Raw genomic sequence first — 24,573 nt, 5'->3', positions numbered from 1 at the left:
AAATAAAATATTACCCAAATTTTGAGATTATACTCTGTGTCTGTCATTTCGAAAAAAACACATATAAGGGACAGTATCTTTTATGTCGTTATACAAATATTTAACAACTTTAAAAGAGAATAAAATGTCCCCTGTACATTAGTTATTTCATTATAATTGTTTCGCTACACAAAATATGTATTTGGCTTTATTGGCCACATCCAATTGACACCACTCTTTGTGTTTTTCAATTCATAATTTCAGGAGGTGGATGACTAGTACATATCACCACAGATATTCAGAGAGGTCATATTAAAGTATTCTTGGGGTTGCTTGCATTTTGTCTGGAAGCAAATTCACGTCATCCTTCAAAGTGCGTTGCAAGTGATTCACTGAAGCAAAATATTTAGATGAGATCGAAATGACTCTTACGGATTGATGAGCTATCCCGCGCATAAAAAATATTCTACATCAAACATCTAACAGATTGGTGATTTCCAGCTCTCGATTTGGTGCCTAGGTGTTGACACTGAGCTGCACCATTAACTTCTTTTAAAAAGAAAGGCCCATTGAGTGCAAGCTAGCTTCCATGACATTGTTTTATAACAGAATGATAGTTTTCATATGGTCGTTTATATAGTAGTTTCATTAAGAGCAATTATTTCTATTCAACTAACTAAAGCATAATAGTTTTGCCATTGAACATATTTCTTCGGTAAAATGTTGTTATCCTTGACAGTTGAATGAACTCAAAGACCGGGAAATAACTTCAGGTAGATAAGGTTTGTTAATTATGTGGGGTATAGGAAAACTTATCACCCGATTGTATTCATTTTAATAAATTCACAAATATATAAAACTTTCTCAATTTTATTAACATAACTAACTATTGACCGATATATGTGATATAAAGTCAGCCGGAAATTCGAACATCTTTATAACTATTAAGTACCTGGAGTTGGTACGATATTTTGATTCAACTCATTTTTTACACATAGACATAGTATTATGAGAAAAGAATTCCCTCCGAATTTCAATTATATATCTCACATATTGTTCGATATTTTCATTAAATATATATTATATATATACCCATAGTTGACGGGCATTCGGTATTAAGGGCTTGAACAGTTTTGGATTGATTAGGACAATCTTAAGTAATAAGGGGACATATGTATTTCAAATACACTAATCGTGTAAAGTTTTATCATGTTATATTTATTGCTTTTTGGTTAGTATACTGAAAAGTGAAAGAATCAAATGAGATTTAAAATTGTGTTTTATGAGAAGTAGGCGTGGTTGTAGCCCGATTTCACTCATTTTTCACACTATAAGAGAAGAATTTCATAAACCGAATTTAGTTTAAATCGGTCAAGGAAGACCCGAGACATGTGATTTCACCTAAAGGTGCCACACCTATTGTCAAATTTTGACACGGGCTTTTTTAAAACCCTTTCATACCATCTGGGGTGTAAAATTTAATGTCTCTGGTATTTAGTTGTTGATCTGACGTGCTTTTAATAGTTTTTAACAGTACCGTGATATGTGGAGTGGGTGGGGTTATCATCCGGTAGTGGATTTGTCCTAAGCAAATTTGGTTAGTGTAGCTTTGATGGTTTAAGAAATATGAACATTTAACCAATTCCCTCTTGCTACTGCAATCCCTTGCCCGTGCTAAATTAAAGTTCTTTATCTTAATTTGGTACTTGCTCATTTCATTTTATGGGCGTGACAAGTGACGATAACGCCCCTCAACGAACTCGTCCTCCTTTTTTTGACGATAAACAAAGTTTCATCAGGAAATCTTTGCTCAAGCAATCGCTTGCACAGACGGAAGGATCGCAAATGGACAGTCCCACAAATTTCAACTCGCCTCATCAACTTGATCACTTACGTTTATAATGTATGTATACGCATGTATATAACCCTATATTTATCTCGATTAGTTTTGCTGATAAATATACCGGTTAGGGGGGGGAATTATTATACTCTGTAACAACATGTGGCAAGAGTATAAAATTGCGATAATAATGCAAGCTCGTTGGTGCTAAATTATTTTTTTAGGTGTGTTAAGTGGAAAAATAATCACCAGTAAGAGCAATTTAGTTAGTAACATAAACAAAATAGCACAAAAGCACTACAACAAACCGCATTCATTAAAAATAGTATTACTGTATTCTAGAGGCTACGGGTAGCAAGTGGCAGCAGTGTAGCCACCGGCCACACCAAACTACTCACCGGCGTTTAAACCCGGTAAACTAAGTGCGTCCGCAACACTTAACTTACAGCAACACATACACACGCAGGGCCTTCGGTGAGCGCCAGTTAGTCAGTCGGCTAAGTTAAGTTATTACAATGAGTTATTGCATTAATTTGAGCCACTGCCGTGGAATGTGGAAAACGCTGCTCTGGAATCCGAACACCCACAAACACATACATACACATTAACAAAAAGCTAATACGAGCACATGGTGTGAGGCTCACGCATATGCTTTTGTGCAGGCAATTATGTATATCTGTGTGTATGTGAACTTACTCATCCTCTAAATATTGCTTGTTTTTTTTTTTTTTGCGGAGCGTTGCGTTATTAAATTAAAATAAAAGCTATTGCCATCTACCATATAATTCATACGTACGTGCGTGGGTGGGATGGTGTGTACGGCATATGTAGGAGTGCAGCGGGAACATAATTTTTGGCGAATACCCCCTGTGGCGGTGACGACGGCGAAAGTGTCATACGAACTCATACATATGTCTGTATGTATAACACACATTATACACATATTATATTTTGTTGCTAGAATGGCGCTTGCAAGGTAAATCACAAATATTTACAACTTTCATTTAATTTGCCAAATGTGTGTGACAGTGCTGGCCTTGCCCCGTTTAGTAGTTTGCTCAAATAATATGCAGCATTGGCAAGTGCTCTAAATCAGCTCAAATGTGGCGGCATTGCAAAACTGTCGCGGAAAGGGATGACAATTTTCTTACACGCAGTTATTGTTGCTAACTTAACCTTAGGTACCGAGCTTTGCTGTTACCGCTGTTTATTTGTACAGTTGCATGTTGCATATGAGAATTAATGACGACATTATGCTCGCGTCAACATTAAGTCATTTGACATTTTTAATATGTTGCACAGCTAGTAATAACAAAACTCCCACCCTTTGTCTTGCGTTTCGTGGTGTAAGTTGTAAGATGCGGTTAACAAGCGGTCGGGGGCTATTCGTTACACTTTGGCTATTATTAATTTTTATTATTTCGACATACAAATGAATAAATCAATTTATACAAAAGTAAATATTATGCGTATATTTGTGGCATTTGGTGGTTATATGTGGTTATATGTGTGAGAGAGTACATAAGAGAGCAAACATATGTACTTTCTTCTCAGTATAGCTTGTTGTTAGAGTGTTTTTATTTATATTTGGCTAGAAATAGCAGGTATTGACCTGATTTAGCCCATTTTTGCCCTTCAGACATACTTTTATTAGGAAAGGATTCTCTCTGATGTTCAATTATATATCTCCCCGATATTTGCGGCAACAAATTAACTATACGCTATGTGGTTCTCAAATTCGGTACCTAGTGGTTTGAACAGCTTTTGTCCGATTTGGACAATTTTTAGTCATGATGTGGCACACATTAAAGTCCAATTTTGACAGCTGTTCCTATGAAACCCTTCCGAGCGCCATGCATATATAGATGTAAAACTTAACGCCTCTGCCGCATTTACATTGTGAGAAAAAGTGCCTAGAAATTGTAAATAAAATGCAAAATATTTAATTATTTAACAATATTTATTTTATCGACTTCAAATTAATTCCCATCAATTGTAATACACTTATAAGAAGGTTTTATCCAATCCTCGAAACACTTTTCATAAGCACTTTTTGGGATGGATTTCACCTCCTTTAGCATATGTTGTTTTATCTCATCGATCGACTGAAAACGGGTTTCATGGAGCGACAATTTCAGATTTTGCAACTAGAGAAAAATCACACGGAGCTAAATCTGCTGAATACTGATCGATGGTATTCAATGCGTTTTTGGCTTTAAAATCACACATTCGTAATCTTTTTGAAAAAAAAAAAAAAAAAATTCAGTTATCGGGACGAGTCGAGCAAGAACGCGTTTCATACCCAAAATATCCATAAAAATCATTCGAACGGACTCATGAGAGATGTTGAATTCTCTTGCCATCTTTCTAACACCATAATCAAGCACCATATACTGCACTTTTTCAATATTTTCGTTAGTTGGAGAGGTCGAAGGTCGTTCCTTAACAAGGCACTCAACGATCTCTCGACCGTCATTGTAGGCTTTGTACCAATCATAGACTTGTGGTCTTGATAAAACTGAATTACTGTGATACTATGTTCGGACCGACAATATGTGTTTTCGATGAGTTTTCACTGACAACTATTATTAGGGGGTTTCTCTTGCTCTTGCAAGATTGCACGATGTCACAAAATGCAAAACTCCTATACCGAAATATGCAAGGCCAAGAGAGCACCCATTGCAGAATCTAGTGATGTATGACAGCACGAAAATAAACATGGGTTTTGGTCTGATATATTTTACATTGAAAATAATTTTCTGCGTGTGTTGTGCCGTTGCACCAAGAAAATTCTGCAATTCGTGCACCTTGCAAGGGTTTTGCAAGAGCAAGAGAATCCCCCTAATATGAAAATATCAAGTGACAGCTGTATTTGTATATGGAGTGTAAACAAATATCAAGTGACAATTTAGGGCCGGCAAAATATGTCTTCCATTAAAATCGATTAAACTAGGAAAGGCTCCGATTATAATGAGTGGAATATAAGTTTTCAAATAGTTTTCAGCGAAAACTGATTTTCAAAATGTTTTTGTTTGACAGATTTTAAATGAACAAAAACATAAGTTTTAGGGCGAAGACCAGTTTTTCCCACGAAAACATGTTATCATTGTCGGTCCGAACATAGTATAAACCTCTTCCAACATTTACAACGATTACATGCACGAAATTTGGTTATAAATTAAGAAATGGGGACAAATTCTTTGTTCGATGTTTTAATGCATTGTAAAAATCACAACGCACTACTGAGGGGTACCAACTTAAGCAGCTGCTGTAAAAACTGATTGACAGATCGCGTTCATATTTGGCATAGAAATTAAGGACAGTCCTACCATTTTAGTAAACTATATTTTTTGGAAATATCATTTTCCCGTTGGATTTCCTTACATTGTGGTTATTGATTTAACGCACTTTTAGTTGTTAAAAAAATCTGTCCTTACTTTTGGCCAAGGAGTACAATATTTTAATTTTTACTCAAGTTATCGCGGGCACCGACAGAAGGATATTTCATTTCTGAAGGCTATTGAGAAGAAAATTTCTTATTTGATACTCTTCAACCTTTATAACTGTTGAAAGGAAATGGATTTCATTCGATATTTTACCATTAATCAAGCTGAAAGAAAACGTTGAATTAGTACCAGAATCAGTAGCGGGTAAAAATTGTCTTGCACTCTGCTATAAGTCAAAAAAGGTTAGCTATTAGACATAACCAACCTTCCAGAGAGCTCCTATGTTGTTTTTATCCAGTAGTTCTTAAAAATACGAGTTGGTCGGTTGTACCGAATCCGTATAGCCAAGAAGGCAGTCAACCAAACTTGAACCAAAAGCTATAAATAGTTTGTGATATGAGAATGAATGTAATATTTATGTTAAAACTCTCATGTGCTTTCATTTGCAATAAATTCTATCAACGATATCGTGTTCAATATCATACTGCATCTATGTGACCTGTGTGATCTCTGACTAAGCTCTTTTAGCCTTTGTGGTTTAACATTTCTATGCAACTTTGATAAGAATCGACAAAGGGTAATTTCAGGCTTCAGGCCGCGATGTGGCTGAATGATGGTCTGTCTTTAGACCTAAACTTTAAAGAGTATTCACATATATTTTTGTTTGTTGCATTTAATTTAATTTTTCATTTAAACTAACATAAAAGTTCTTAAATCTACTAATTTCTAAGACAAATGAGTTCTTATGGCTTCAGTATTTACACATTTGATGATCACGAGCGTTTCGGAACGAAAGAGGCTGTTGAATGGCACAGAATAGGAATCAGAAAGAGGAATTAAAACTGCAATAAGATCATAAAACCCTCTTTTTGCTTTCTGCTTTTTTGCTTTCTGCTTTTTCGAATTTTTTCTATAAATTCATCTGAAGCCATCATAAACCATCGAACTGAGTAGCATGCGCCTCAGACGTTGCAAGTACAGTAGTTTATTTGCCCCAATAAATCCCCACACCCATTCAATGAGCCGCTCGACTCGCGCGCTTGAATATTGAATGTATTAAAACGCCTAAGTATTCAAGTTCGATGAAAATTTAAAACACTAAAACAATGCACTTCTTAAAACACAAACCAAACATACAGAGTTTAGTTGGTAGCACTTTTCGTATAGCGGTAAGTTGGGACTAATATGTGAGTTAGCAACGCTGCACAGTGGTTTAGTTGAATAAAGTGGATGTTAAAATTCTAATGAAAATTTTTTTTTACTTTTTATTAATAATATTTAATTACATATGAATGCATATACTAGTTTTCCAGTTTTTTGTTTCTATTATATCTGTGTAATCTAGCTTTACTGGAGTGCAACATTCTCATAACATCTTATCTCTTTTAAGATTGTAGAATGTTAAGACTTTTAACTTTATATCTTCTTGAATAAAACGCTAAGAAAAAATAAATTTCGATTGAGTTTTTAATTCAAATTTATGATTTTTTGAATAAAAGATCTTTTTATAACTCACATCATTTGTTTATATTTCAGCCCATATTTTTAGAAATAAGTAATTAATTTTAAAAGTGTTATTTGCTCCCTTAAGTTTTTTAACTCTACTCACAGTTTTTACGTATTATTATTCAAGAAAACTATATGTTTTAATCATGTCAAACGGATCTTAAAAATTATATAAAAAAATAAAGCATTTTAAAATATTTACATTTAATCACATAACATACGTTTTAACTACTTCAATCGAAAATAGTCCAACCCTTTTTGTTTGCAGAGTACAGATGTATTGAAAAATCGTTTGAAAATAAATTATTTTTAATGCAAATTTCGGTTTTCTGTAAGCTCTACCAAAAATCCGAAAATTTAACACATTTACAAAGAGTAGCGTTCCTACTTAAATTCCATCCTTTGGCAAAATTTTTTATGAAATATGTAATTTGAGCGCCCTAATGTGTTTCCTTAGACTTGCTTATGAAACAATTATTTTTGGCATTTAACTAGCACTCACACCACTGTGCGTTTGTTATGATGTTGCAAAGACAGTTGTTACGCTGTTGCCACTACTACTATATTGACGCTACTGCTGCTCCACATCGCGCCGCTTCGTATTTGTGACCCATTGTGTGCAGATTTGCCTGACGATTTATGATTGCTGCAATGCCAATGCCGTTTGCTTACGAACTGCTTGCCGTTTGATTACTGTTGTTGCTGCCAGCTACTGGTTGTTCTTCAATCGGCAGTTATGCTAAGAAGATGTGATAGGTGCGCTCATATATTCACTTGGACCTCCATTCAATATATTCGGTAGTTGAGGCTTCTTTGTCGTTTTTTCGTACACTTTGTTTGTCGGTTAGTCTGTCATTGTAAACATGAGCGATGATTTTGACGCTGATTCTACAAATGATGAAGAATATTCGCTTTGATCACGGTGTGTCGCTGTGTTCTTGGCCGCTGATGTTTGTTGTATTGACACGAATGTCAAAATGCTAAAAAATGAGTACTTCGACAGCTTTGACTACGCAATTTTGGGTTCACCTCCGACTTCGTTTTTGTGATGTTGTGTTAAATATTCGAACAATATGTCCAGTAGCGCAAAGCCATCTTCAGACTTGCCGGCAGGCTTTGGAATTGTTGCGGCACTTGGGTTAGGCTTTTATTGACTGATCAGCGCGGGAGATATGATATGATGATATTTTTGGCACCGAAATAAATATGAATAAGTGAAATTTTCGTGTACCACCTGTTTTACTGTACTTATCCCTTTGTTTAGTATCCTGTGAGCATTTTCTTAAGATCTCGATAAAATTTGTGCAAAATATTGCCACATACGCGTAATTACATTAATTAATAATTTATCAACCAGTTTGTCACCACTTCTCGCCATATTTAGTTTAACTGTTTAATTTCCTTTGGAAATGCTTGCAAGTATGTGCCTGCTGGAAAAAATAGTCACATGAACCCTCGGTCACAAAAACTACCAAGTCGGCTAAATATTATTTGTGATTGTGTGTAATTATGTTCGGTTGATTGTTGGAATGATCCATCAGCGATCAATTTGCACGAATTGCAGCTGTCGTTAACTGGCATTCGCCATAATTTATGTTCAACTCGACGATTGCCGTTTGTTGTTGAGAATTATTTGTTAGCGCGTTCGCATGGCCAGTTAAAGCGATATATGTATTTATGTACATAGCAAACCGCATATCTGTAGGAATTTCGTAAAACAACTTAACTAGACATTGTACATATATTTTTCGTCTTGAAATTATGGTTTTTGTTCTACCTTCTTTTATTGAAAGTATAATATTTTATATCTGTATTGTTAATAACTTTCAATTTACAATAACTATTTAGGTGATTTTTTTCAAAATGTCGCATTTTTCTCTTCGAAGTGTTCCAAAATATTCACTAACGATTGAACCAATAAGAGTTCAATTTCAGATAATCCAGCGACAAGATATAATAGACACAACGAACATACTTTTTCCGAAATATTTTTGACTCTTTGCCATCATTGTCGCAGTTTTTATACTCTCCCAACAAAGTTGCTAAGGAGAGTATTATAGGTTTGTCCACATAACGGTTGTTTGTAAGTCCTAAAACTAAAAGAGTCAGATATAGGTTATATATACCAAAGTGATCAGGGTGACGAGTAGAGTTGAAATCCGGATGTCTGTCTGTCCGTCCGTGCAAGCTGTAACTTGAGTAAAAATTGTGATATCATGATGAAACTTGGTACAAGTATTTCTTGGCTCCATAAGAAGGTTAAGTTCGAAGATGGGCAAAATCAGCCCATTGCCACGCCCACAAAATGGCGGAAACCGAGAACCTATAAAGTGTCATAACTAAGCCATAAATAAAGATATTAAAGTGAAATTTGGCACAAAGGATCGCATTAGGTTTTTTGTACATATCTCGAAAACTACTATAGCTATGTCAACCAAACTCTATAGAGTCGTTTCCTCTAGGCATTTCCATATACAGTTCAAAAATGGAAGAAATCGGATAATAACCACGCCCACCTCCCATACAAAGGTTTTGTTGAAAATCACTAAAAGTGCGTTAACCGACTAACAAAAAACGTCAGAAACACTAAGATTTACGGAAAAAATGGCAGAAGGAAGTTGAACCCAGGCCTTTTTTAAAAATTGAAAATGGGCGTGGCGTCGTCCACTTAGGGGCCTAAAACCATTCCTGAGGAACTACTCGACCGATTTCAATGAAATTCAGTATACAACCAAGCCTTCTTCCAATATAACGCTATTTTGAATTCCATCTGATGCCTTCTCTGTATAATATATTATGTATAATATTACATAGCGGAATAAAACTTTACACAAATACGGTATTTGAGCTGAGGTGTCCTTTGTGGAAAAATTTTCGTGATCGGACTATAACTTTTCAATGCAACTAAAATAAATGAAAATACAATTCAATACTCAAAATACGCAAATTGATCTAATCTAATTAATTTTACAGCAAAATAAAAAAATATGTAAATGAAAAAATATGAATTAAACTAATTTTGAATACTATGTTCGGATAAAAACAGACAGAACCGCAACAAATAGTAGTCAGAAGGCAAGGTAGGTCTATGCTATAAGGCGAGTGAGGCAAAACTTCCCAGCCTCTGTTTTCCAAATAGTTTTTAACCGATCTGCCACTGACGATGAAGTTGAGCTTTGACATGTTGGAAATTGCCTCGTATCTAGTTGCTATTTCCGGAGTATCTCGGGAATCGCTCCCTTCATTTATAAGTTGCTGTCGCCAGCGTTTCTCATTGATGATATCGAGTCCTTCTGATCCTACCGAATCAGCACATATCCTTTGGGTCATGAATATTCGGCTTTCCGTTGCTTTGGCTGATTGGCCATGTTTCAAATATGTTTTTTTTTTTTAATTAAGAGCTATTGTAATGGATAAACAAACACGACTTTTTTTATTTATTATACATTCGCTCGGCTCAATTAAAGTAATGAAGAAGAACTCACAGTAATGACACGTTTTCGGAAAAACGGAATATTTAACTAAAAAATATTGTTATTTATGTTTCAAATGATGGATATTATATTACCAAAGCAGGTTCGGAAAATCATTCAAATTACGCCATATCTTGGCAAACCGTATGAATAAAACAAAATTTCGGGTATATATAACTTTTTACTTTTCAAATATATTTATATGCTTTAACTTTAGTCATAAAAGTTCTCAAGTAATACAGTTATAAATCTTAATAAGGCTATTCAGAAAAAAGGAATACGATCGGAACTATTAACGATTTGTGAGTCTCAAATTTGCAAGAATAGATAACATATTTATGTATATTTTTTTTTAAATTTGTTCCAAAAAATTTGACTACTATCAGTATCTTTTTTCATGTTTTGATCCAACTTTGATATTATATTTTTATTAAATTATCATTGGCCATTGACATTCATTTCAACAAGTCTTAATAATATTTTATTTTTATTTATCTTCTCAATGTCTATTTTTTGTTTACTTTTTTAATTCGCATTTACATTTAGTTTTTATATACATTTTTTATGTACTGTACATATATTAAATAATCACTTGTAAAAGAGTTTGATCATTTTAAGTTCGTATGTTAATGTAATTATCATAAGCTAATCTTGTGTTAGTGAAAGTTTAATTTTAAAATTTAAAACTTATACATAATCTTACTCTTGGTGGGAAAGGCCGTTGGCCCCTCAAAGCCTCATGCAAACCGGAAGCAGCCTCCGAAAGTACGACTAAAGCTTGTGACGGCAAATGGCTGCTACCAAATGCKTTGCTTTCCATACTAGGCGCCTATAGGCGTCGGCAAACGCTCGCACCGAACAAAAATAATATTACAAATACAATATACAAAACACACTATTTTACTTATTTTCTGCACTCTGATTAGCTTAACTAGTATTTAGAGTAATTAAAGAATTCAATTTTGCAGAATAATAATTATTTATCGGCCTTCATAAATTCAAATGGGAAATGATCAAACTGGTGAACAAACTTTTTGGTAATTTATTGTTACACAACGCATTATGTATTTGTATATACATATGCATATAAAAACTTAATTAAAAATTCACTAATTTACTAATTTATTTTTTTTCTTTGATTTCTAATAATATTGCATTTAGTTTTATTAATTTATTTTTTTATATTTTTTTGTTTATTTTTTATTGGCACATAGAATTCGCGTACTATGTTAATTGGAAGCGCTCACGAACGAACTGTCGCCGTAGGTGTCTGCTGGTTGACGTTTAGTTTGGCGACGTGTATGAATTTAATTACTTCTGAACAACTGCTGCTGCCACTAAACACTGCATCGAACTTACTGCAGCGCAGTTAATTAATTTCATTTTATGTATTTATTTTTTTTTTCTCCATATAAGCCAGAGTATATACTATAAACATATACATCATCATGCACACGTATATGTGTGTATGTATTTATGACAAACTTTTTTGTTCACCCCACCTCTAACGTGTACCTATAATATTAGGTATTTACTTAACGTTTCTTTAATTTCAATTTGTTTTTGTCAACTCAACTCGTTTTCACCATCAGCTCGTATTTGTATGCTCCGAATGTTTGCGACACCCGCGTGAACGCGATTTCTACGCTAAACTGAATTGCCGCTAAGAACTTGCTGCCACAGTAGCACAGTCAAACCTGCTTCAAATCCTTGCCACATTGTTATTGTTGTTGCTTTGGTAGCTGGTTATGTGGCCGGGGCCATACTTGCGCACTGCGCCCATTTACAAGTCGCTTAAGCGAAGCGAACGGTGGGGTTCGGCAACGCCTATTCGCGCAGCGGGGAATGAATGTTGCTGATTGGCTGTTGTTTCGCTGCCGTGTGCTGGCTGAATATAAATGCTCAAGTGACGACAGTGAGGCCAACTGGGAACGTCGACTCGCTCACACTCGTTGCGTTTTCATTTAGTGCACACACAAACATCCATATACTCAACAGCAAGCATCAACTCGTACTGATTTTTAGTTATATAGAAATATATACAAATAAATAAAAATGCATGCTTATACATATGTGCCTGTGTTGGCAGTTTAATAGCGCATGGTTGACCTTATTTTGTGGGTGTGTGCGCTTATTCATGTGTATTAGATTGTAGATCCGCCAGGCACCAGTTGGGTTCCCATATGTTTCGCTTCATTTACTTTTCATGATTTTACGAGCATTGTGTGCGAGACTTTTGTTTGTTTACTTCTTATTATTATCGTTGTAGTTGCCTCCAAATTATGCTATTGGTTTTGTTGTTCCTACTGCTATTGTAATTCAGTGAAGCGTGCGCACATATGTGAAATTGCCCTCTTTCACCCCCAAATTTTGCGATTTGCATTTAATGTTTATTCGGACTGTCAGTTGTTTCTTCAAAATGTTTGTTTGTCAGTATTCTGTAACTACATGTGTTCATATGCCAATTTGCACGTCTGTTCATCTACTAAGGTGTGGATGGTTGGTGAAGAGATATTTGACTTTTTTTCTGACAGTGTGTTCAACACATTTATTTAGCTGTCTGACGCTTGTCCTCTGAATACCTACTATTCGCTTGACACCTGTGCTATCACTTGGAGAAAATACATTCATATAATATGTTCATGTGCATATGTAGATTAACGTATGTATGTATATATCTATGTATGTTGAAAATTATTTAGATAGATAAATATACATACATACAAACATGTATGTGTACAAATTTATTATTTTTGTTGACTTAAATAAAATTTCATCTCTGGAATTGGTTATGATTTATGTATATGCAAGGATGTTAAGAAAATTTTGTTTTGGCAAAAAATAAGAACGAAGTCTAGAGCCCTTAACTTTACCATTACAATTTAATTTAGATGTAATCTTAAAGATGAAGTTTTCTTCTTTTCCATGTGTTTCAGTGCACAAATAAAATTTATATTGGCGTTAGTTACAAAATCGTGGTCAGTCTCTGCTGTAACATTTTCGAAGAAGGACTCGGTAGTTCTTAAAACTCGTGCTCGTTTAGCTTTACACAAATTTTTCCCCTAATTACTGGGGTGTAGGGCGGATGTGGAAGGGTTGGGATGGCGGCTTTAGCTAGGTAGCTGTTTACAAGAATGGCGGTGTGAACCAGGGCATTGTCTAGGTGCAATTTCCGATCGGCTGCAATGTTTTGTCCGACCCGATTGACCCTTCGTTTGAGTCTCTTGAGACTTCCATGTAAAACTTGGCGTTGACGCTTTGTTTAGGAGGGACAAATTCATGGTGGACGATGCCTTTGATGTAAAAAACGATAATTCTCATCTTTTTTCAAAAAGGCCTGGTGGCACCGAAATACACCATTTCTTGCTAAAGCGACATCTGGGTAAGCCTACTTGATCATATCAAACGTCTCTGTTTCAGATTTACTGAGTTTCATACAGAATTTAATCGCTTTTGCTCTAAAGAACGCTGCATTTTCGGCTTGGGTCCCTTACAGCAACACTTCGCGCGATAATACACGAAGAACGCCCTCTGCCGAATCACGCTCCGAAGTACAGTCGCGGCGGGAGAAAATAGTTCGGATAATTTCGAATAATTTATTTCAAACCCTGTGGAAGATAACATCGTCAATATGTGAAGAAATATTGTAGAAATTTCGTACCATATAAGTCTTCGAAAATACCTTAAAAATAAAATTTGTGCATTGTTTTCTATAATACGGAATTTTTAATATTGTTAGGTAATAATTTCATTCTAGTTTAAGAACTACTTATGTACATATGAATATAGAGTTGAACTTCCACAATTCGAACTGTTATAGCTCGAATTTCTCCATTACTCGAACTCTTGAATTGGCAAAAGAAGTCAAATTTCATACAAATTTCTTTCCATAGCTACCGAACCAGAAGTTGGTTTGTGGATTATGGTGTTTTTTTATGAAATTATATCAAAAATTATCTTTATACTGCAACATATTTGTATTTCGTCACTGTAAGTAGCAAGCAAGAAATAAGTAAAGAGTTCCATTTCGACACCCCAATGGATATGGCAAACCATAATGGCGCACAAGAAAACAAAACCAACAACAATATACAACATATACAACAATAACGTTTATTTGCCACAGAAATTATTTCAGTAGGTGCTTAAGTGTGTTAACATGAAGATACTAAATAAAGTAAGTCGATGCTTGCGACAATTCTTTAACGTTTGTGCAGGCATGCAACCAACTTCAACTTACTATATACTTAGCTGACAGCAAACACAAAACAATAGAAGTTAGGCGAAAAGCAGAATGAGAGAATGCCAGAAAGTTACTAAACACAGATATTGAAAAATAGAAATTAAAAAGAAATAAATAAGTAAATTGGGGCTTGGGATATGCCAATAACAAGGCGGAGCAAAAATAAGAAAAAATTTAGATCATTGAAGAAAACACTTGAGCATAAATTAAATGAAATCAACAACTGAAGCAACGAAAATGGCTGCAAAGTAATTTTACAAATATGTAGCGTAGTATGTGCAAGAAAGTGGTGATACAACTGCCACACCTTGTTAGCGTACACACAAGGCACACACACGTGTGTATCTACAAGCAAGCGCAAATAGTGGCTAGCGGCCAACAACGCCTAGTTAGCTGCCACAGTTTACTTTTTAATTAGGTTTAGTGAGTAAATTTTCTTCTTTGCATGCATGACGACCGAGTTTAGGCTAGTCCAGGTGGTGCTTAGTTGAGTTTACTTTGCTGCTGAGACTCAAATAACCATTGCACAGACTGCGCATCTTAATAATTCTTGTTGCTGTAGCGACATAAGAAAGACCGAAAGAAATTTTGTGAAAGGAAAGCATTTCACCTGTGGCAATCTTGTTCTTAAAACGCCCTTGCTGCAGATGACTTGCTGCCAGTTTTACTTTTTCCCACTACAGTTTCCTTAAACTACTCGCATGCATATACATATATGTACATACATATATACATACATAGTTTTGTATATAGTGTGTTGTTCCCCTGCTGGTATGCTCACGCGCTTTCTCTCTCTTACAACAAATTCCAGCAATTACTTATTAGCACAAACAAAGCGACTTTCATTGTGGCGCATGCTCCCTAATTTCGGGTATTCTTATATATCAACAGTCTCTGTAACAATAACACAGATACAATTTTACAAAGTATTTGTTGCATAGTTATGACCATCACAAATTTCAGTTCTAAACTTTTTTCGCCACATATATGTACATATATATCTGTACATATACATATATTTTCTCTCTCCATATTTAACGTTCACCAAATGCTGTCTTTAATGTACCTAAGTTCGTATATAGTGAACTGTACGCAATTCCCTTTACTTTTTTTTCCTGCTCCTTTGATATTTGCTTTTGCTTCGTGTAACTCACGAACTGTCCAGCCAGTCTGGCAGTAAGTCGCTTATGTACCAGTGCATTTTCCTAGTAGATTTTTCATTTTATTTATGTTGTTGCAAGCACACAGCGCCGACAGTGGCTTCCACCTACTGTAAAATAACGTACACAAATATACATACACAAATTCTTAAGAGCCCGTACATTCATGGATATTCGCGCATATAAAGTACATGACACACCATGGCGTATACGTAAATTGTGTTGTGTAACTATGGTAGCCAGAGAATAGTAAGTATCAGCAAATTAAATACTCGCTTTGTTTAGTTTCTTTTTTATAAATTATATGCTCAGTATATTTTTGTTATTACTGTAGTGTTTGTGCTTCATGCTTGCGTATTCATTTATTTTGCTGCTATTTCGTTGACTACTTTTCTATATTTGCTTTGGACAAGCCTTAGTTCAAATATACTAATATACATATGGTCTTATGCATACGTACACGGTGCGTATGTGTGAGTCGTGGTTGGTCAAAAAAAGTGGCAGCTAATTTATGGAGTGCCCATGAGTGCTTGCAGTTGGCCAAATGGTAAAACATGAAAAATAAAGTAAAATGAAATGAAATGAAAGAAATGAGCAAAAGTCCACCGAGTTCTTTTGAAGTCGAGTTCGTTATGGCAGTTTGTGTGCACAGCTGCTCAGCTTAAAGATTAAGTGTTAAGAAAGAGTTGTATACGCTTACATACGTAGACACTTTCATAGATATGCCTACACGCGATAATATGAAAAAAAAGAACTTACAGTAGATCGATCGATTTCGTTGGCAAATTAATAAGAAAAGTGAGCTGTGTTAGAAATTGCTCAGTTCTCTTTGAGTTTTGAAATCTCGTTCAGCAGATTGGCAAAAATTTGAGAAAATATCTACTTTTATTTTAAATGTTTATTTATTAAAAGCAGATTAAAAACTATATTACTAAACTAAAGTCACTAACTGCTATCAGACTATTTTTCATTTTATTTGGAAGTAACTAGTGAAGTCCTGAAGGCTGATTCTGTATTAGATTTCAATCAAATATTTGCTTGCGATGTTTATCGTTGATTTGAAAATGATCGCCATTGATCGTTACGCTCTCACCGCCATCATTTTTGATGAAATATGGGCCCCTGGAATCATCATCAACAAACTACACCAAAACGTTGGTTTTTCTTTATGAAATGACGGCTCATAAATGCTCCTTGACTCAAATGCGGCAATTTTGCTTGTTTACTTCCTTGGAGCCAGAAATGGGTATCATCGCTGATCAAAATCTGAATCGAAAACGTCGGGTATTCTTGGAACTTTTCAAGTGCACATAGAGCGTAGAGATGTCGCTTGAGAAGGTTAAGCGGCTTCAGTTATTGCACAAGTACAGCGTTTTGTATGCTATCAATTTAAGATCTCGACGTAAAATGTATGTAAACATGATTGTAAACGTTTTTTCCATGACAAAATGGCTAACTATACTAAACATCCCTACTTGGATCACCGGCTATATACATATATCATATTGCTATAATTTTGGTTCTGGGCAGAAATCGCTAAGCAAATTTAGCTAACCCAGTAACATATTGCATAGATCTTTTGGTAATTAAAAATGATAGTATTGACTGAGAAGGTATTCGTAAATTCGAGTCCCTAATAGGAGAAGGATAAACAATAAATATATACTATTTGAAACAATGGAGGAATTTTCTCATGAATATTAGTTATGGACATTAATTTCCTATTATATTTCCTAAATAACAACCAAATATTAAAAGAAAATGTTAAGATAATATTTTTTGTTGCTTAAAATGTTTCTAATATCCAACAAATTCAAACAAATATGAAAAAATTTAGTGAACAAATACTTTTTTCTCAGAAACGGTTCCAAGTGCTTCGAATTAATATCGATTCCCTTAGCTAACCACTCCCAAAATGTATTCGCATGCAACGAATTATAAATCCAAATTCTCAACTAATTTTCCCTCAACAAAGATTTGCATAAATTGCTGAGCGTCAGCGTTTGTTTGAATTGTTTGCAAAGTTATTGGGCAGTAGCATTTGTTTCACTTGCGATTTATGTTTGCTTTGATGGCACCAAAGTCCCACCCGCTACTCATTGGATTTCATATTGGCGTTGAGAGTTTTGCATTCTCGATTATGTTTGACTTTCAGATGATACGGCATTTGATATTCCGAAAGTTAACGAACTCGAAATAATACGTTTGAAATTTAAAAAACGTGATTGCATAATTTTTCATGCAATATGAGGAATGGAACTTTATTATTGCGGATTTTTTGTTGACTTATGAGTTAATCGGTGGGATAGTACTTTTATTTGTTAGTTGGAGTTTTTTTTACAACAACGTATTTAAATTTGAATAAGACTTTTTAATATTTTATAAATTTTTGAAATGAAAATTATTTCAGCGGGGAAAATAATATTGCAATATTAGTAGAGGTTCTCTGGAACCCTACAGCCGGCGAACTAATGAAATCAATGAGAAGAAATAAAATATAAAATGTTTAAGGTTTTTGCAACAGAGAGCCTCCTCGGTTAACGAAAAATATAAAATTACCAATTTTGTGATAAAAATATTAGAGTTGAAAATAGTTTTAATTTCAAAATTTGATATTCTGATTATATTCTGGTAAAATGGGAATATTTTCTATAAAGAAATCGGATTTAAACTTAAAATATTATTTCAATGCTTTCAATATACATATACTACCATTGGTGTATATATGTACATAAGTTCATGTCTCAATAGTAGTCACAGGCAAATAATATCTCAGGTAAATACGTTGGTTTGCACAACCGCAAAAATAGATACTATAGACCGCATGATTTTAACAAAATAAAACGAAGCTATCTTAATTACCTGCTGCAAAAAGAGGTGTACAGTAAATACCTTCAAATACATATTAGTTGATCACTGCCTTTTCCTTTGCGAAACTCCCTATTATGTCAATTGGAAATCAGAGATAATTACAATTACTGGAAAGATGAAATTAACTGCTTAAAGTTACCTTCTGAATAAAAAGCGGCAGAAAGCAATAAAATTCATACATTTGTATAGAGAGAATGGGTGCAGCTAATTGTAGGGTCCTCGATTGGTTAGTAATTTAAAAGCAATATTCGCATATTGTTTCCTGAGAGTATTGCAACGCTGCCCAATGTTCGAATTCAAAACTTAATCCTCTTAAAAAAGTATAACCGATTCTCAAAGACAGAAGTTTAACATAGTTTTGTAATGTCATGGTGTTTTAAGGGGTTATATCTGTATACAGTTAAAATTTTCAAAAAACCGATTTTTTAAATTTTATTTTTTAATGTACATAAATTTAAGAATCACGGAGATCAGCTGTTGTTCCTTTCCAAATAAATATTTTTACTGATACTAAGTCTAAAAATACAGTTAAAAGATACCATAATATGTGCACAAAGTTTTGGATCAATAAATTTAAAAGTTTTGTAAGAACAAAATTTGGAAAATTCGCTTTTTTCGGGATTCTAACTGTATACAACTCCTTAATAACGTCAAAATATCAAACTTCACAGCTTAGAATATTGTTACAAATGATGACTATTATTATAAATTTATTTTTGAATCACTGCATCATCTGACAAAATCTGTATGCGACATCTAAGGTAGTTTGAAGAACAACCCTTTAAAAATATATTTGTATTTGGGGTTTGACAGTCTATAAATTAATACTTGTAATGAGGATATTGGTGCAACAAATATATACCTATATACATATGTATATGGTTTAGTTAATAGTATTAATGATCGTCAAACGCATTTCTCGCAAATGCCAATATTTCTGATTAGTGCAATTTATTTTCAGTTTCAGTGTCTATCCATATACTTACATACCTCAGGCACGTCTTCGCCAATGACAAAAACAGAAATTCGTGTGCTTCTGACAAGCAAGTGTCCAATACATTTACGTATGTATGCTGTCAATGAAATTTTCATTAAGTTGACATAAATTTTCTCACTCGATAAATCCGTTGTGTACACGCGCATTTGCAGAAATTATGGCTTTATGTTCATATCTAGGAACACATGCAACCATTTTTATTTGCAATGTTTTCTTGTTTTTTGTTTTTGCGAAATGAAAATGAAAAATGTGCGCGACTTACTGCGAATCAAATTAAAAACGCAGCTGGCCAAACGGTCATTGGTTTCGATTGACAAACACAATACGAGAGCCGTTCACCGACAATAATCGACCGCTAGCCACAGTCTGGCCGACAAGTCTGGTCATCTTAATTGCAGGCAATGCCCAAAAGTACACCACTACAATAAATGGTTGGCTGATTGCTTGCTTTGCTTGCTTGCACGCTTCGAAACACAAAAGCGCAGTTGACATGAATTAAAAATGGCTTAAGCAATGCAAACATATATAAATACATGCAAAAAAAAATTGAAAAAAGGATAAAAAATTATTATATTTACAACATCATACAAGTACAACACAAAATTACCACCGATCACAACATGATGAGTAACCAAAAATGGTGTTTATTAAACGACAACTGGCACACTGTGATTTATGATGTTTGCTCGCGATGCACGCAGTACAACTACACTCGTGTAAAACCAAAAAAAAACTGTAAACTTATTGTTTCTTCACAACAACAACTCGGAAATGCTGGCGATTACACAAAAATGTATGTATAACGTAATTTTATTATTTTAAATTTTATACGGTTCCAGAAATACATTTCATATGCAATTAAATTTTTCGTAAAGTGAATAGTTTATAATTTCAAATTTTTTTTATTAAACCAATACCAATATATGCTATAGTAGTCTGATCTGAAAAAATTCTTCGGAGATTATACCATTGCTTTAGACAATTAGAGCGCATATTTTCTCGGTAACAATGTGTCATTCTGCTAAAACTGGATATTATCTTTGAACAAAGTAGCCGAATATATGTATGTATATAATTATTATGATTTTCGAATATACAACTGTGAAATAATAGCTGTGGTTTGTGAATAATAGCAGTGGCTTGAAGAGCACCTGCATTGGTCAGTCGAAAAATGGCCCAAACATATTGTGGTCCGATGAAACAAAAATAGTTTTATTTGATTACCTAGGACGCCGACAGTATGTACGAAGGTCAATAAACGCTTCATTTGAAGCGAAATATATTTCACGGACATTAAAACATGGGGGCGCCAAAATCATTGCATGGGGGTGCTTGTCTTACTATGGTATAGGTCCGCTGATCATTCGACGAAATACTAATTGTTTAAATTTTAATTTTATATTTTTATTATTAATTAATTCATTTTTGATGTAAAATCTTAAATACTTCTATTATTATTCACAGCTAAAATTTTGTATCATATTTCTTTTAAGCTTGAATATGAGCAAATTAAATACAATAATAGTAACCCTTAATAAAAATCAAGTATACATTTTTTTGCTTCATATCAATTGTGGGTTATGCCACAGCTACTATTTCGAACACAGTTGTATTTCTGGAAATGTAGTAAAAAATATTACAATTTGCGAGATGAATTGTAAACTGATTTAAAAGCAAATAGCAGTGGAGAAGTTGACGGAACTGTAAAACCGTCGAACCATGCACAATGAAGAGCACTATATAATCCCATTTTATGTACCTTTTCTTGACACTTATATTTTTCATGCACAAAGCCAATTTGTAAGCCATTTTAATTTTACTCTAAACATTTTCAAATTTTCATTTCTGAAGTCAGAATATGGAGAAAGCGAATGTACGTTCGAAATATCAAAAATGCACTAGATGCATTATCGGTAAGATACTTTCGACCAAAATTAGGGCTAACCCGAGACAATTTAGCGCACTAGGCAAATAGCCAATTACTTACAATACTTTAACAACAAAATTTATCAAAGCATAAATTTTTGGCAAATTTTCATGACATTTTATTCAAGAAATCACTCATACATAAATAATTTAACATCATTATTTAAAAAGTAAGGGAGAGCTAAGTTCGGGTGCAACCGAACATTTTGTACTCTTGAAACATTCAGGAATCAAAGTCAGGAAAACACCTTAAGGAGGAAAACGTTAACTAGATGATCGGAATGTAAGCAAATTTATATATACAAATACTTAGGCTGTTCACGGTAAGGTGGTTATCGGGTTATGTGGTTATTAGATTAAAAATAACCTCTATGATCCGTGAACATCCCATATTGTATGGTTATATGCTTATTTTTACACAAACAGCTGTTCATTTTTTACATTTTAAGTTCAATGAAATTTCTACTTATAAAATGCCTAAACAAAGTTTAAAAAGTAACATAATTGAATTTAAAATAAGTTCTGCTATACAGGAAATGGACTTTATTGAAGGTATGTGCTTATTAAATAATCCGAATTTTAAGAGTTCAAAAGATTGTTTGTATAAAATTTGAAGACATCTTGCGCCCTGAACTGTGTCACAATGCAATTGTAAACAAAAAACAGCTGTTAATAGCAGAATTTCCAATTAGAAAATATAAATATAAATTCGCTTAGTTTTATTTATTTTTTGTGCTGCCATTTAGTAAAACTCCAACGACACTGGAAATAAGCAAACAACCACATAATCTGTAAACAAGGGTCTGGGTTGGTCAAAGTTTGTTATTTACATTTGTCACAAAAATACTATTGCCAGGAAAAGATTCTTTCTGAATTTCAATTGTATATCCGATACATTAACCGATATTTTCGTTCAAAAGTCAAGAATTGATACTGGAGCCACATTTCCGGTACTTGAATGCTTCAATAATTTTGGTTGGATTTGGGAACTTTTTGTTTATATACTTTAAGTGCAAATTCATATCCCATTATATTAATTACTTCTTGATTTGAATACTGGAAAGTGAAAAAGTGGTATTTAAAAGTGTGTTTCACACTGTGACATAGAAATGTGAGAAAATTCCAAATACTAAGTTTAGTCGAAATCGGTCAGTTGGTTCCCGAGATAAGGGTTTTCTACAAAATGTGGGCGGTGCCACGCCCACCGTTAAATTTTTACACTGACTCCTAAATAGTAGTAAAATTTAACGTCTCTGTCGTATTTAGTTATCGACTTTTATAACATTTTATGTCCACAGATGCCCCTTGCCACTGCAATCCTCTGTGTCAATTAGAGTTTTATAGCTTACTCTAGTGCTTAGTTATGGCAAGTTTTCGGTTAATGGAATTTTGTGGGAGTTTAAGTTTAAGTTTCATCAAGATTTCTAAATTAATAAAAATCTTATAATTAGTAGAACAATTAAAAAGTAAATTATTTAAATATGCCTTTAATTTGGAAAAATTGGACCGACTGTCTTTCAATTGAAAATGTTACCAAGCTTGCCAGTTTTCTTCTTGGCACATATATTTAAATGTCAATAATTTTAAACGTGCAGTGGAGTAATGTTTCGAGCAATAGCTTGCACTTCATTGACCGTGAGATAATTTTTTTTAATGTTTAAAAGTCGTTGTGCATGAAAAATGTTTGTGGCTGATCTATATTAGAAATTAAATGGAAATTAGAAAAAATTTATAAATAGAATATTTAAAGAAAATGTAAAAAAAATTTGCCAAAAGTATTTACACCTAGGAAATTTTTAACAACTCTCTTATATTTTAATCTCATAAGAAATGATAAAATAGTTGAAAACTTAAATAAGATTTTACAAGTTTTGGCAATGTTGAATGCAACAACAACACTTAAAGATTAATCAAAAGTCATCTTAAGAAAACCATGGGACAAGAGCGTCTAATGTTTTAACCCTTTCATGCCCGATGTTGCCTATAGCCAACATTTACGTACATATGTATATGCTTCTAAGTCCCGTTATATAAGTTTTTTTTCCTTTATATCGTAATCTATGATACACATATAATTGTTTTTCGTAGTGAAATATTCAAGATGGCAAAAAAAGGCGTTACGCAAAAAATGTTTAACGATATTAAAATAGGTGTTTTATTGTAAACAAAATGGAACAACATAAATAAATAAAGGTAATATAGTTATTGAAATTAAAAGTAAATCAATAAAATAAAAGTGCTGTTGTCTATAGGCAACATCCCGTAACTAACGAACCAGGACACTAGGGACTTTGAAATTTTTATCACTTCTTACTTGAGTTAAGGCTATTTATATCTGTCCTAAAAAATGTTTTAGCTCCGCCCATTTTAATTTGGTCATGAAAGAGTTAATGCTTTTGCTTCCTTGAACATTCACAAAAGTATACATTTAACTGAAGATGAAATCCTTCAAGAGCTGTTTTAAAGCCTCGAAAACTTTAATAAAACTTACAGTAATACGAGCTTTTCCTATTAGACTGACTTCCAATAAATACCGGACATTTCCTATTTATAAGTTGTAATTATATATAATTATCGGCTTCTGACTTTTATTTAAAAGAACTGATTCGATCATAGTAAAATTTTTTGCCTTGAGAATATGTGTTCATTAAATGCAATCTAAAAACAAGTAAGGAAGGGCTAAGTTCAGGTGTCACCGAACATTTTATACTCTCGCATGATAAAGTGATAATCGAGATTTCAGGCGTGGTTGTGATACATGTCATCAGGGTGTTAAGAAAATATTATATACCGAATTTCATTGAAATCGGTCGAGTACTTCCTGAGATATGGTTTTTGGTCCATAAGTGGGCGACGCCACGCCCACTTTTCCAAAAAAATGACGTCCAAATATGCTGTCCCTAATGCCATCCTTTATGCCAAATTTCATTTTAATATCTTTATTTATGGCTTAGTTATGACACTTTATAGGTTTTAGGTTTCCGCCATTTTGTGGGCGTGGCAGAGGGCCGCTTTTGCCCATCTTCGAACTTAACCTTCTTATGGAGCCAAGAAATACGTGTACCAAGTTTCATCAAGATATCTCAATTTTTACTCAAGTTATAGCTTGCACGGACGGACGGACAGACGGAC

At 33.8% G+C, this 24,573-nt stretch overlaps 1 protein-coding gene across 2 annotated transcripts in view; it reads right to left on the bottom strand.

Annotated features, from left to right (window-relative positions):
- The window catches only part of LOC108972784 (protein Teyrha-meyrha), a 52,239-nt gene extending 40,952 nt beyond the window's left edge, over positions 1 to 11,287 (bottom strand). For both annotated transcript variants that reach the window (XM_018939585.1, XM_018939586.1), the window contains exon 1: positions 10,948 to 11,287. In XM_018939585.1, coding sequence (XP_018795130.1) covers positions 10,948 to 11,064 — 117 coding nt within the window. In that variant the 5' untranslated portion in view covers positions 11,065 to 11,287. The remainder of the gene's footprint in view (positions 1 to 10,947) is intronic.
- Between the last annotated feature and the right edge of the window lie 13,286 nt (positions 11,288 to 24,573).

Source organism: Bactrocera latifrons, unplaced genomic scaffold (genome assembly GCF_001853355.1).
Source record: "Bactrocera latifrons isolate USDA-ARS-PBARC rearing strain unplaced genomic scaffold, ASM185335v1 scaffold_422, whole genome shotgun sequence".
In the NCBI taxonomy this organism is placed as follows: Eukaryota; Metazoa; Arthropoda; class Insecta; order Diptera; family Tephritidae; genus Bactrocera; species Bactrocera latifrons.
This window is presented reverse-complemented; position numbering and strand designations above follow the sequence as displayed.